General features: G+C 37.5%; 2 protein-coding genes across 2 annotated transcripts; both read left to right on the top strand.

Moving 5' to 3' along the window:
- Positions 1 to 2,495: 2,495 nt before the first annotated feature.
- LOC101435819 (keratin-associated protein 21-1-like) lies at positions 2,496 to 2,924 on the top strand. Its single transcript, XM_004468644.1, has one exon. It carries the CDS (start codon positions 2,496 to 2,498, stop codon positions 2,922 to 2,924), a length of 429 nt encoding a protein of 142 aa, XP_004468701.1.
- An 8,352-nt stretch (positions 2,925 to 11,276) lies between these two features.
- Positions 11,277 to 11,609, top strand: LOC101435390 (keratin-associated protein 21-1-like). The gene has a single exon (XM_004468643.2). The coding sequence runs from the start codon at positions 11,277 to 11,279 to the stop codon at positions 11,607 to 11,609; it is 333 nt and encodes a 110-aa protein (XP_004468700.2).
- The last annotated feature ends 4,460 nt before the right edge of the window (positions 11,610 to 16,069 follow it).

The following is a 16,069-nucleotide window of genomic DNA, read 5'->3' as shown; positions in this document are numbered from 1 at the left end:
CACAGGACCAGGGATTAGGACTCAGACAAGTCATTTCTGAGGGATTTGACCAATCCCCAACACAGGGTTTCTAGACTTTGGCTCTAGTGATATTCTTGACAGGATAATTATTTTTATTCGGGTCTTTGTTATGTCATGCACTGTGAGATGGTTAGTAGCATCCCTGGTGTCTATCCACTAGACGCGAGCTGTATCACCCTGCCAAATCATTTAAATCAAAATATCTCCTAATATTGTCCAATATCTCCAGGGAAGCAAAATTTCCCATGTTGCAAACCACTGACATAAATAAACTAATAGATCCATTGTTTCTTATTTTCCTGTAGTGTGGAAATAAGATGACCCCTAAAGTTAGTCTGTAAAATGGTAATGTGGCTATAAGGGGAGGACTAGAAACCTTTTTTTGAGAGAGACACTTGATTTGTGCAGATGGTTGATGCTGAGGCAAGAACCAAATGTGATTTATCTTCGAAACTTCCATTTCCCAAGACAGCATTTTCCTTACGGCTTGCCCTCTGTGGGTGAAATTCAGTGAGATATTAAATGAATGCCTACAATATAAACAACCCAAATTAGTTGCTAAGTATTATTATGGTAAATACTTAGGCGATGGGAAAACAGAGGAAGAAAAATAATAAATTCTGGGGTAGTTGAGCAAAAATGAATTTTTTTTTGTAGTAAAAATAAATGAAATAGTGGATGGAGTTATTTGGATTTGTGGTCCTGAATTTTTTGGTCTGAACTTGATATTAGAACTTCAGAAATAGATTTTCGGGATACAGACTTTCTGGGTTACTGAAAATCTGCTTGTGGTGGACGCTGAAATTGTTTCTACATTCTTCCACATTCTGACATGGCAGTGAGGGAAGGCATCATGCAGGAAGTCTTGATGAGTTTTGATGTATAAATAGTAAGACTGTAGCTATGAATTGAGGGTAAAAGAAAAGTATTAATTGTAGAAGGAATTATACACACCTCTTTCACATGTTGAAATAAGTAAGTGTGGTATACCAATTAGTGAGAAGAATGGAAACATTTTATATTTCCAAAATTATGATGATAATTTTCATAAAAGATTGAGGACTTTTGGTAAGTGAATAATTTTCAATACCTTGAATAAGGAATGTGCAAATGTACATATAAGCATAGGACAAAATTTAATTTTTGTGCTACTTACTACCATGAAAGTTTGAGGATCAGAAGTTGTGTTTTTACTGTTAGCATCCTAATCATCATCCACTTGTCTTCAGCTTCTGAGCTAAATGTGCAAAGAAGAGTAGTGATGGAAAGAAAAAATGTTTTATTAAATCCTAGGAATGTATCCTTATAACAAAATGCAAAACTCTGATAAAATCTGCATTGTAGAAGAATGATAAAATTTCTGGTTTACCTGAGGTATTCTGTTTCTTTATCTACATTAAGGTGGTTAGGCTTTTTTTTTTTTTTTTTTAATTTTTTTATTTTTTATTGACTTTGTAATAATATTACATTAAAAATATATATGTGAGGTCCCATTCAACCCCACCCCCCCACCCCCCCTCTCCCCCCCACAACAACACTCGTTCCCATCATCATGACACATCCATTGGATTTGGTAAGTACATCTTTGGGCACCTCTGCACCTCATATACATTGGTTCACATCATGGCCCATACTCTCCTCTATTCCATCATGTAGGCCCTGTGAGGATTTACAATGTCCGGTGATTACCTCTGAAGCAGGTGGTTAGGCTTTAAGAGTCTCCACATCCCAAATCCCTGAACAGCTGAAGTAATATGGAAAAAAGCAGAGCTTTTTTTTTCCTTGCTAAGTTTGCTTGGTGTATGAAAAGTGGAAATGTGAGAAAAAGAATCACAAATAGCAAACTGTTTCCACTGTCATAAGCATCAAGGGACCCACTGGTTATCCTTGACTTTGAATACCCAAATGTTGAAGTGTTTCCTGGATTTTTTTTGTCTTTATTATTTTTTTTAATGTTACATTCAAAAAAATATGAGGTCCCCATGTTTCCTGGATTTTGATGCATAGTGATGGGTGGGTGCAGAAGGATAGCAATTAGTTGCAATGGTCTAAGAAACAGACAAGAGCCTTCCCTCCCTTAGTTGATTTTTGTAAAGAGTAGAAGGTGCAAAATTCCCTACATGCCCCCCAAATCTTGTCATATAAGATATGAAATTAAAGATAGAAATTTTTGAAATGGATATCAGTTACTTTTGGACACATGATTCATTAGAGTAAATTCTTTGTCAGAGCAAATTAAGAGACCCTCTCTAAATAAAACTGGAGACTCTAAAATAATGGACTAATTTTAAGCAAATTATTTTTGTCAACAGTGACAGGCACATAATAGTTTAAATATTTGCTGGCCAAGTCAGAGAATGAATGGTATGCTCTGCCAATTTCTGTCAGTATATAAAGGTCTGAGGGAGGTAGAAGCCATCACTACTTCAGAACCTTCCTCGTGCAACCCACTGGAAATCCCTCCTCTTGAAAACATGTGTTGTAACTACTACGGCAACTCCTGTGGCTATGGCAGTGGCTATGGCTGCGGATATGGCCCCTACTATGGCTGTGGCTATGGAAGTGGCTATGGCTGTGGATACGGCTCTCTCTATGGCTGTGGCTATGGAAGTGGCTATGGCTGTGGATACGGCTCTCGCTACGGCTGTGGCTATGGAAGTGGCTATGGCTGTGGCTATGGCTGTGGCTATGGAAGTGGCTATGGCTGTGGCTATGGAAATGGCTATGGCTGTGGCTATGGAAGTGGCTATGGCTGTGGCTATGGAAGTGGCTATGGCTGTGGATATGGGACTGGCTATGGCTGTGGATATGGCTCCACTTATGGCTGTGGATACGGCTCTGGCTATGGATGCTATGGCTACCGGCCAACTTGCTACAGAAGATGCTATTCTTCCTGCTGCTAGATCAGCACTAGTTGAGCACTGTTTGCTTTAGACGTGGCACTTCTAAGGACAATTCTGATGCAAGGTCCTCTACCCAGGATTTCTATATTTTAAAAATTGCATTCTTGATTAAGACTTTACCCTATATTTGTGAAACTCTCTTATTCTCAATAAATATGGTTCTCTGCTTCTAACAAATATTCGTTTGCTTTCTTATGAATATCTTATTTCCTGGGGTGTTATGACATTTTAAAAATGGAATTTGCAGAATGTTAGGTGAGCTTTAGTTTCTTCATGTACACACTACAAGCACTTTTTCTTATACTTCTATCATAACCCATGTATTCTCTACCTATTTGCCTTATCCCAGGTGGTCAGGCACAAATCACAGAGCATTTCCGATCTGTGCTTTGCATTTGGCTCTAATGACTATGCTGGCTATACAAGGGAAAAAAAGAAGAATAAAAAATATTCAGGAGGTTATGACAAAAGTCACAAGGATAGGTGACTGGCCTGAGTGTTGAAAAGAAGAGTGAATTAAAGACATATTCAAGGTATTGATAGGAATTAGAATGAGCCATGGGGGTTAAACACTGGGAATACTTACCTATGGAAAGTTTAAGCTAGAAGACAAATATGTTATCTGTATTGATTTAAGTGTATACATATTTGTGTGTGTATTTTGAGGTTGAGGAAATTGATTTAACTCACTTATTCAACAAGTAAATTTCATTATGTTCAGTAGGCCCAAAACCATACACTAGCTACACAGAAGAAAATTTATGAATCATTAACTGCTGTCAGGGTGTTTACATTCAAATAAGTAGTGATAAAAACAGAAAAAAATGAATTGAGGTGAATTTATTTAAGAATATTGCTATGAATTGAAAAAACAGATAAGTGGAAAGGAGAATATATCCTGAAGTATTAGAAATGGATATAAGAGTTACTTTGAAATTATGACTTTTGAACTCTTATCTGATGACAAAAATATGCTACTTTCAAAGAAAGACTCAAAGATACAGGGGCAAGTACACAGTGAACAAGTATGTCCATATGTTCTGGTTATGGAGACAACATCCCTGACCATATGAACACATTTGTATTCCATAGAGGCATGCCCCGGGTGCACTCCTCCCCACGCATTCCCCACCACAGATACCCCACACCAGTGATCTTCCCAGTTGTGAGCCTTCTGCAATCCCAAATGTCTCCAGAAACAAAAGCCAACCACAACAGCAATAACGATAATACAATAATTTTAAAAATTTGCATTGTGCCTCTCATTACTGTAATATCTGTTATCTTTTATGTTGGCAATTTCTTCTGTAGGTTCTCCCAGTTTCTTTTTCCTTTTTTTTTTTCAAAAAACTTTATACTCCAAAAGCTTTGGGTTACAGAAAAGTCATGTAGAATATACAGGGGCTTCCTATATAACCCACTCTCTGCCTCACACACATCCTCCCCTACCAATAGCATCCTACATGAGTATAGTACATTTGCTATAATTGATGAACAAATATCAAAGCATTGCTACTAAGCATGGTCAATGGTTTACATTATGGCTTACCTTTGACATCATATACTTTCATATGTTCTGACAAAATGTATAAAGACCTGTATTCATCATTGCAAATTCATGCAGAACAATTCCAATGCCCCCAAAAGGCTCTATATTCTACTCATTCTTCTTTCTCCCTCCCCTCAGAACCTATGAAAACCATGAAGTTTCAATTTTTGAAGAATAAGATTCATATTTACATGCATCAATACTGAGGGCTTGACATACTGGTTTGTTTTCTTTTATTAAACATGGCCTATGTACCTGAGAGGCTCTTGCTCCTCTATTTGTGAACCTAGCAGGAATCCCCAGGAAGAGAATTTAATTTTCTTGTTTGTTTTGTAGGTCTCCACTCACTGAGATAATACCTGTGCCAAGATGAACGCTCTGCACCAGTGACACTCCTCTGCTATATTTGCAAAAAAAAAAAAAAAAGCATCCCCAGAGTATTAGTTTCAATTACAGGCCTATACATTTCACCTGTTCCTGAAAATTTCCCCTCGGTACCATGGATAGTCCATCCCAACCCCCTTCACCCTGCTCACTCTCACATTCCAGCACCATCAACCCCAATCTTGTCCCTGCACCACTATCACCCGCCTTCAGTCCAAACCGCCACCTTTTGGGTTTTGCACAAATTGAGCACCAGCTCACCACACTCTACGGCCTTTCTGTCTCCTGATAAACTATCTTCCTGACTCTAACTCTGTGAGTCTGCTCAATAAGTTTAAGTCATATCAGTGAGGTCATGCGATATTTGTCTTCTACTAACTGGCTTACTTCACTCAACATAAAGTCTTCAAGATTCATCCATGTTGTCACATGTGTCAATACTTCATTCCTTCTTATAGCTGGGTAATATTACTTTGTACATTTATATCATATTTTACTTAGCCATTGATCTGTTGATGTATACTTTGGTTGCTTCCAACTTTTGGCAAGAGTGAATAATATCACTATGAACATTGATGTGCATGTATCTGTTTGTATCCTTGCTTTCAATTCTTCTTGTTATATACCTAGCAGTGGGATTGCAATTCTATAGTTACTGTCCTGAGGAACTGCCAAACGGTCCTCCACAATTGCTGCACCATTCTATGTTCCCACCAGCAGTGGATGAATGTTCCCATTCCTCTGCATTCTCTCCAACACTTCATAGTTCTGTTTTTTTTTTAACAACTGCCAGTCTAAGAGGTGTAAAATGATATTTCATTCTAGTTTTGATTTGCATTTCCCTAGTAGCCCTTTATGTTGAGCATCTTTTCATATGCCTTTTAAAAAAAATTGGTTTTTAATGAAACTTTAGAGTATATAAATGCTACATTGCAAATATATGGGGATTCCCATATCCCTCACCCTATCTCATCCCACAGTTTTCCTCATTAAAAAAAATCTTTGATTAATGTGGTACATTTTTTACAATTGCAAGATCATGAACAATTACAATGCCCTATGTTTCATGCATTCTATCTTTCCCTCCCCTTCCCCACAGAACTTACATTAACCACTAAGTTTCAGTTCTAAAGAATAAGATTCATAGTTATATGCATTAATACTGAGAGTTTGACATATTGGTTCATTTTCTTTTATTAGGCACTATGTTCTTGAGAGATTCTTCTCCTTCTAATTTTGAACATAGTTGGACTCCCCAGAATGGGAGTTCAATATTTCCTTCTTTATTGTGTGGATCTCCACCCACTGAGAGAGCATATTATGACAAGATGAGCAGTTTCATATTCCATAGAAGCATGCCCCAGTTGTGCCCTATCCCACAAAAAACCCCATCCCTGACCCTCTGGTCCAGTATCTTTCCCTGCCTAATTTGCCAAAAAAACATTCCCATCATTGTAATTTTAACCATATACCTATACCTACAAATCCCCCAAATTCCCCTTCCTTCCTCCAGTCCTTTCCTCAGTCTTACGGATAGACCAACCCACCCATCCACCCTACTTCCCATCACATTCCAGTACCATCGATCCCCCTCACATCCCTTCATCAACATCATCCCCATCCACTGCCCAAACAGGTAAGCAAGTTTCCCTCCATTTCTATTTTTTTTTTTTTTTGAAGAGTTTAAGCAGGGTTGATGTTAGTTCTTTCCAGAATGATTGGTAGAAGTCACGTGTGAAGCCATCTGGTCCTGGGTTCTTCTTAGTTGAAACGTTTTTGATGATTAATTCAATGTCATTCCTTCTGGTTAGTCTTTCGAGATCATCATTTCTTCTTTCATCAATGTAGGCTGCTTGTGTGTTTCTAGAAATTTTTCCATTTCATTTGTAGGCATACAATCTTTGCAAGTATCCTCTTATGATAATTTTTATTTCTGTGAGATCAGTCATGATATCCCCTCCCTCATTTTTTATTTTGTGTATTTGCATCTTTTCTCTTTTTTCTTTGTTAGTTTACCTAAGGGTTTGTCAATTTTATTTGTCTTCTCAAAGAACCAGCTTTTGGTTTTGTTAATTTTTTTCTGGTGATTTTTTTTCTTATTCTCAATTTCATTTAGTTCTGCTCTAATCTTTGTTATTTCCTTCTTTCTGCTTGCTTTGTGATTAGTTTATTGTTCTTTTAGTTCCTCCAGGAGTGCAGTTATGTATTTGATTTTAACTCTTTCTTCTTTTTAAATATAAACATGTAAGTCTATAAATTTCACTCTCAGCACTGCTTTTGCTGCATCCCATAGGTTTTGATGTGTTGTGTTGTCGTTTTTATTTGCTTCAAGATAGTTACTGTTTTCTTTTGCAATTTCCTCCTTGACCCACTGATTGTCTATGAGTATATTGCTTAACTTCCATATCTTTGTGCCAAATCTGGTTCCCTGCCCCTTACTGATTTCCAACTTCATTTCATTATGGTCAGAGAAATTGCTTTGTATAATTTCAATCTTCCCGAATTCATTGAGAATTGTTCTGTGACCTTGCATATGGTCTATCTTGGAGAAAGATCTATGTGCACTTGAGAAGACTGTATATACTGCTGTATTAGGTGTAATGTTCTATATATGTCTAGTAAGTCTAGATCCTCTAATGTATTATTCAAGATCTCTGTTTCTTTATTAAACCTTTGTGTCTAATGGTGATAATATGGTGTATTAAATTCTCCACTGTAATAGTAGAGGCATCTATTTCTCCTCTTAGTTTTTCCAATGTCTGCCTCATATATTTTGGGGCACCTGGTTTAGATGCACAATTGTTTATGATTGCTCTTTCTTCTTGACAGATTACATTTTTATTAATATATAATGCCTTAATTTCATTGTCTTTTACAATAGTTGTGCATTTAAAATATATTTTGTCTGATATTAGTATAGCTACTACTGCTTTTTTTTGGTTTATTGTCTGCATGTAAAATAGTTTCCAACAATTCATGTGCAAGCTTCTTGTGTCCCTGGGTCTAAGGTGAGTTTCTTGTAGTCAACATATAGATATGTCAAAATTCCTTAACCATTCTGCTAATCTCTGGCTTTTGATTGGAGAGTTAATCCATTAACATTCAATGTTATTATTATTAATGCTGTACTTCTACATTAGCCATTTATACTTAGGTTTATATATGTCATACTTTGTTTTTATTTCTGTTTTTATCTCTTTAGTTATTCTTACTAATAATATACCTTTCTACACCCTCCTCCAACCCTGTCTTTCCTGTGTTTTTTTCCTTTCAACTTGCAGAACTCCCTTTAGTATTTCTTGAAAGGCAGGTTTCTTGTTGACAAACTTTCTTTTTCTGTTTATATGTGAATATTTTGAAGTTTCCTTCATTTTTGAATGACAACTTTGCTGAATACAGTATTCCTGTCTGGTAGTTTCTTTCTTTTAGCACCTTGACTATGTAATACCACTGTCATACCACTGCCTTCTCACCTCCATGGTTTCAGACAAGAAAGCAGTGCTTAATCTTATCAAGCTTCCCTTGCATGTGAAGGATTTCTTTTCTCTTGCTCCCAGTATTCTCTGTCTTGTGTAATTTGACAACTTGATAACTGTATGTCTTGGGGTAGGCCTGTTAGGATTTATTCTGTTTGGAGTGTGCTGCACTTCCTAGACATGTGGTACATCCATGTACCTCAAAAGAGTTCCTCTAATACTCCTTCTGCCCTCTTTCCCTTCTCTTCTTCCTCTTGGATGCCTATAATGCATATGTTTGCACATTTGGTGCTATCATTCAATTCCCAGAGTCCCTCTGAATTTTTTTTCTTTTTATCTATCTATTCTACTAGCTGTTTGATTTCAGATGTACTATCTTTGATATCACTAATTCTTTCCTCTGCCTGTTCAAATCTGCTGTTATGCCTTTACAGAGTATTTTAAATTTCTTCCATTGTGCCATTCCTCACTATCAGATCTGTTATCTTTCTATGTATGCTTATAATTTCTTCTGTATGGTCCCCCATTCTCTTCTTACAATCCTTTATTTTGGCCTTCACTTCATTAAGCTGACTCATGATATTTGTTTGGACATCCTTGTTTATTCCACATTCTGCATTTCTTCCTGTTTTTTAGTTTGTTCATTAGACTGGGCCATGCCTTCCTGTTTCTCAGTATTTTCTGCTGGTGTTTAGACATGTGTTTATCTTGATGGACTTATTCAGAAGGTTAATTTTGCTTTCTATATTAGGGAAATAGTAAGACCATAGAGTAGGAAAGAAAGGAGAAGAGAAAAAGAATAATAAAAAAGAGATGAAAAGGAGCCTCAAAAGAACTAGGAAGATAAGAAAAAATAAATAAGCAATAAGAGTGAAATTTCATAAAACATAAAAAGGATTAAGAATTAAAAAAGAAAGAAACAGGAAAAAATAGAATAAAATAAAAGATGGGAAAAGGTGAAGAGTAGAAAATGAGGATAAACAAGAGAAGGTGAAATGAAAGAAGAGCAATATAAGAGGGGAAAATGAAAGAAAGAAAAGAAATAAACTAAGGAGTAAACAGAGGAAAAAGAAAGCAAAAAGGAAAACAAAACAGTATCAACAACAAAACAGAAAAAAAATGGACTTCTGTATCAGGTCACCAGCAGCCATCTCAGGCTGCCAGTTCTCACCAATCAATCTCCTTGCAGTCTGACCTCCCCAGGTAAGATATCCATGTGTTGAGAAATTAATAAGGAATTTAAAAAATATATAAAAAACAAATCAAATAGCCAAAACAAATATCAGTCTATGTCCCCTGTCCCAAGACTGCATGTGCTTCAATTCTTACTCCTGCAGCTGGTGGGGTGCCTCTTCCAAACCTCCTAATCATCCAGGCTGGCTAGGCTTCTTAAAAATTATTATTTTTATTTTAGGAATTATCAGGGATTGAGCTTAGGACTTTGTATATGGGAGCAGGAACATAATCATTGAGTTATACTTCCTCCACTTGTTAGTTTAGGCTTCTGAAGGCTTGGTATCTGCCTCTGCCCACCATCTTTTACCTCAGAGCAGTTAAGCTTCTGATGTTTTGTCTGTTGCCTCCCCAGGCTTCCAGCTCTCCTGGGCTGTTAGGCACCTGTCAGCCTACCCCCTCACTGACCCACTTCCTCCCTCTCCCAAGGTGGGTGGGTATAGGCAGCCTGCCTGATCAAATCCCCCTCCCCTCTCTCTCGAGCTGCTTCAGCTCTCCTTGGCGTCATTTGTTTGTTTGTTTGTTTGTGGTCCTTCTACACTTACTCCCCTCCCACATACATCTCTCTCCCCCTGAGTTGACTGGGTGCTGGTCTCCTACACACATTTTCCCCTCAGCTCCCCCACCTCAAGAGTCTGCTGGATACCTGAACACTCTCCTGGTCACCCAGGGGCAGGGGACTTAACTCACTCTAGGAGCCAGATGAGAGCTGGCCTTCCAGCTGGTCTTTCCTGGGTTCCCTCACCTTCTGAGCTGGCTGGGGATCCCTGTCTTCTATGGATTCCCTTTCTCCTCCCCAAATGAACCCCCACCCCCAGCTGCCCTCTCCAATTGTCCTCGTGGTCCTGTGGCTTTCTTTCTACCAGGCAAGTGTATTCACATATCATAATGCAAAATGCTGATTAAATCTGCATTGGAGAAAAGTGATTAACTTTCTGGTCTGCCTGAGATTCTCTTTTTCTTCTTTTCTTCATCTACATTAAGGTGATTAGGCTTTAAGAGTCTCTACAAACCAAATCCTCGTACAGCTACAAATAAATGTGGAAAAAAAAGAGGGCTTTTTTTTCTTCCTCTTCTAAGTTTGCTAGGTATATGAAAAACGGAAATGTAAGAAAAAGAATCTCTTACAAATAGCAACCTGTTTCTACTATCTTCAGCAATAGGGAATCCACTGGATATCCTTGGATTTGAATTTCCAGATGTTGACGTGACTGGACTCAAGGGTGTAGGAACAAGAAAAGTGATGGGTGGGTGGTAGATCTTGGAAATTAGTTGTGATGGTTCAAGAAAGAAACAAAAGTATTCACTCCCATGTGCCATTTTCTTATAAAAGAAAAGGTGCAAAAAATCTGTCCATGCACCCCAAAACTTGTTATATAAGATTATATAATTAGTGATAGGAATTTTGGAAGTGGAAACCAGTTTTACTTTTAGGCACATGATTCATTAGAGAAAATTCTTTGCTGAGCAAATTAAGATGACCCAGTCTAAATAAAGGTGGTGTCTCAAAATAATGGACTCATTTTCAGCAAATTATTATTGTTAATAGTGACAGGCAATAATACTTTAAATATTTTCTGGCCAAGTCAGAGAACGAATGGTATGTTCTGCCAATTTCTGACAGTATATAAAGATCTCAGGGAGGTAGGAGCCACCACCACGTCAGAACCTTCCTCCTTCAATACCCTAGACATTCCTCAACTTGAAAACATGTGTTGTAACTACTACGGCAACTCCTGTGGCTACGGCTGTGGATATGGCCCCTATTATGGCAGTGGCTATGGAAGTGGCTATGGCTGTGGATATGGTTGTGGATATGGCCCCTACTATGGCTGTGGCTATGGAAGTAGCTATGGTTGTGGCTATGGAAGTGGCTATGGCTGTGGTTATGGCTGTGGATATGGCTCTCGCTATGGCTGTGGCTATGGGATTGGCTATGGCTGTGGATATGGCTCCACCTATGACTGCGGATATGGCTCTGGCTATGGATGCTGTGGCTACCGGCCAACTTGCTACAGAAGATGCTATTCTTCTTGCTGCTAGAACATCACCAGCTGAGCACCATTTGCTTTTGAAATGATACTTCTATGTAAAATTATGATGCTAGTTGCTCTATCCAAGATTTCTATATAAAAAATTGCATGCTTGACTATAGCTTTATCTTATAATTCTTAGAAGGATATCTGTATAGCTGAAGGCTGCATGGTAGCCTTTCATTATTTTTCAAGGTTTACCATTAATTTCTGTTTCTCTGTTATGACTGTGTTGATGACTGTGACACCCTCCATTGGGCAACTCTCATGTTCTCAATAAATATGGTTCTTTGTTTCTAACATAGTTTTGTTTGTTTTCTTGTGAATATCTCATTTCTTAGGCATGGAATGGCATTTTTCATGTTGAACATGCAGTATGCTGGGTGAACCTAAGGTTATTCATCGATATAATACAAACATTTCTTCTTACACCTGCATCATAACCAACGTATTCTACAACTCTTTGTCATACCCTACATAGTCAGGCCCTCATTCACCCAAGCAAAAATCACAGAGCATTAGAGAGCTGTGCTTTGCATGTGGCTCTAATGACTATAATGGAGTTAAAAAGGAAAAAGAAGAAGAAGGACACCTATTCAGAAGGTATAACAAAAGTCACAAGGATAGAGCATGAGGCCTGAGAGTCAAAAAGAAGAATGAATTAAAAACATAGTCCAAGGTTATCGACAAATTAGAATGAGACATAGGTGCTAAGCACAGGAGATAAATACATAAGGAAAGTATAATTTAGAAGAGAAATATGTTATCTGGTTTGATTTAATTGTATACCTCTTGGTATGAATATTGGAGGTTGAGGAATTTCATTTAATTCATTTATTTAACAAATATATTCAATTATTTTCAATAAGCCCATTGGCTACACAGAAGAAAAATTATGAACAGTTAACTGCTTTCTGGGTGTTTGCATTTGAATATTTGATTTTAAAAGAAGAAAAAACTGAAATCAATTCATTTGAGAATATTCTTATGAACTGAAGAAACAAATTACTGGGGAAGAGAGTATGTACTGAAGTAATAGAGAGACAGGTCAGAGAGTTACTTTGACATTATGACATATAAACACTTATGATAGAAAGGTTTTATTTACAAAGTAAGAGTCAGAAAGACTGTAGTAACGGAGAGTGAAGATACATGTTCATTATATTCTAGTGATGGTTAGGTGGTTATACTTTTTTCAATTGGAAATAAGCAAGGTGAGTGCCAAATATTGGCCGTCTTTGGATTAGGTGCAGATTTGACAGTGGAGTAAAAACCTGTTCCAGCTACTTGCTTTGCTTTCTGCCATGGAGGGTGTGGTACTTTGTTGGGTTTTGATGCTAATGTCCTTTCCTCAGTTACCAACCAGAAGTGTAACATTTAAATGTTACATGTAAAAACCTTTTCAGATCCAGTAATAATGATATTTCAATCATTGTGAAAAAGGTGCCCCTGTCCATCTCTATGTTAGGCATCACTGCATAAATATTGTCTCACTGAGGTCTCTGGGGCTTTGAAACCCTATAAAATGGCAGCCTCTAAGGAAAATACCCTGCCATCTTAAGTCAGCGTTTGAGTAAGGCTAGGCCCAGAATCTAATATATGCTAATGATGAGTGGGTTTGACTTAATCTATCCATTTTTTTGTGATAGTGAACTTTATTATTAGAGAAGATTTAGATTTTTTTGTATAGTAAAATTGCACCAAATGTATAGGAAATTCCCATATAACCCCTAGTTTATCCTATCACATGGTTTCCCTTGTTATTAACAGATTAGTGTGGTGTATTTGTTATTCCCTTGTTATTAACAGATTAATATTTGTATTTGTTATTCCCTTGTTATTAACAGATTAATATTCCCTTGTTATTAACAGATTAGTGTGGTGTATTTGTATTGTTGTTATGAAACAATATTGAAGCATTGCTACTAACCAAAGTCTACAGATTTTTATTGAAAAAATTTGATTGAGTGCAAACTATGCCCCAGACCTTTACTCAGTTCCGGTTATCCAATGTGTGCAGAATATAGATTGTTTTATCTTGCAGGACAAATAGAGATCTGAAGGGAAAGCATTAGAAATAGTGCAATTGAAATAGAATTCTGTTTTAATATCCAGGAACAGTGTGGCTTGAATGTGGTACTTGGCAATAAATGAAAGGCAAAGAATCGTTTCCAGGGAATTTGTAAAATAGATTCAGCGTTTTCAATATCAAGAATGATAGAAAAGGAAGAAAGAAATGGGGGAAAAAATGAAATGGAAATCTACTTTCTGTACCCTTATTGGTAATGATGAAATACAGCTGCATGATAAGATTAAAACCATGACTATTATCAGCAAAAAATCATATCAAAGATTTCACAAATCAAGGAAAACTATCTAATACTGAAATTTCTCTGAAAAGGAAAAGAGTAGCTTCAAAAAAATCTGTTTTGAAGCCATTCAGTAAAGTATTGGACCACTGCTCATTCCTTTGCTGTTAAATATTGAGTATCTAGTAGAAGGAATGATCTTCATAAATTTGATTTCCCTACCTACTTGGATTTCGTGAAAGTCTTAGTAGGTTGTTGATGTGGGAGGAGTGGGGGTAGGGAATGTGGAAACCTTGTATTTTTAAAAAATATATATATATTTTTTATTTCTCTCCCCTCCCCGCCCCCACCCCCAATCCGTTGTCTGCTCTCTGTGTCCACTCACTGTGTGTTCTTCTGTGTCTGCTTGTATTCTTGTCAGTGGCACCCGAAATCCATGTCTCTTTTTGTTGCATCTCTTGCTACGTCAGCTCTCCATGGGTGCGGTGCCACTCCTGGGCAGGCCGCATTTTTTTCGCACTGGGCGGCTCTCCTTACGGGGCACAGTCCTTGTGCGTGGGGCTCCCCTACATGGGGGACACCCCTTCGTGGCATGGCACTCCTTGTGTGCACCAGCACTGCGTGTGGGCCAGCTCTTCACATGGGTCAGAAGGCCCTGGGTTTGAACCTTGGACTTCCCATGTGGTAAGTGGATGCCCTATCCGTTGGGCCAAATCCGCTCCCCCCTTATATTTTTTAATGAAACATTTTTGTGATCTATATATCTTCAAAAAATAAAATAAAAAATAAATGCTCAAAAAAAACTATAGCACCTGCTTGATTATAAAAATGGGAATTTCAATCAAAATCATCTAAGAAGAAAGAAATATATCTCCCTCTCTTTTGCCTTCTCATTCTCTGCTACGTGTGTGTGTGTGTGTGTGTGTGTATGTGTGTTTGGTGGAAGGAAAGTTGAATGTTGAGTACAGAATGAGAAGAAAGGGTATATTTAGATTTGGATATCTATAAATAGAAGCTTATTTATAGATGCAGTATGTCTTAGATTTCCAGAGATGCTATCACAAACACCATAAAATGGGTAGACTTAACTAACAGAAATTTATTTTCTCACAGTTTTGGAGGTAAAGGTTAATGTCAAGGTGTCAACATTTCCAAGTCTGTATCATCCTTTTGTAGACTCAGGCTCTGCCTCCATCATGTGGTGATCTATCTCCTCCTTTGTGTTTTTCTGCTCAGTCATCTCCTTATAAGGACTCCAGACATAATGGATTAAGGCCCCGATCATTCACTTTGGTCTCAATTAATATCATATTCAAAGTTCTTTACAAATGTGTTCACACTCACAGGACCAAGGAATAAGACTCAAGCAAGTCTTTTGCAAGGGATTTGATCAATCCGCAATTACTCCAGGAGGGGAAAATTGGCCCGTGTTCAGAACCCCTGACTGAATATCTGAATAGCTCCATTGTTCCTTATTTTCCTGCAGTGTGAAAATAAGATAACCCCTAAAGTTTGCCTGTAAAATGGTAATGCGGCTAGATCTAGTTCTGTTGAGAGAGCCACTTGATTTGTGCACAGGAATGATGCTGAGGCAATAACCACATGTGGTTTATCTTCAAAATTTCCGGTTCCCAACACAGTACTTTTTTTATAGCTTGTGCTCAGTGGGTGAAATTCAGTGAGGTGCTCAAGGAATGCCTAGCAAGGCGGAACACACAACTAGGTTGGTAGGCATTATTATGGGAAAATACTTTTGAAGATGGGAAAACACAAAGGCTGAAAGATCATTGAGTTTGGGGTGGTGGAGCGAAAATAAATATTTTGCTTAAAAGAGCTGATGTAGGTAATTAGATTGGTGTTCCTTTTTAAATATCAATTTGATATGAGAACTCCAGAACTAGATTTTAGGGATACAGAATTTCTGGGATACTGGAAAGCTGCATGTGGTGGACCCTGACATTGTTTTTACATTTTTCCACCTGATTCTATAGTAGTGAGAGAAGGTGTCATGTAGGAAATCTTGTCAGATCTTAGTTTTGAACATATAAGTAGTAGAACTGTAGCTACTAATTGAGGGCAAAAGAAAAATATTAAAATTGCAGAAAGAATGATACATGCCTCATTCATATGTTGAAAAGATTAAATGTGCTATAGGCAATCA

Source organism: Dasypus novemcinctus, chromosome 4 (genome assembly GCF_030445035.2).
Source record: "Dasypus novemcinctus isolate mDasNov1 chromosome 4, mDasNov1.1.hap2, whole genome shotgun sequence".
Classification (NCBI taxonomy): domain Eukaryota; kingdom Metazoa; phylum Chordata; class Mammalia; order Cingulata; family Dasypodidae; genus Dasypus; species Dasypus novemcinctus.
This window is presented reverse-complemented; position numbering and strand designations above follow the sequence as displayed.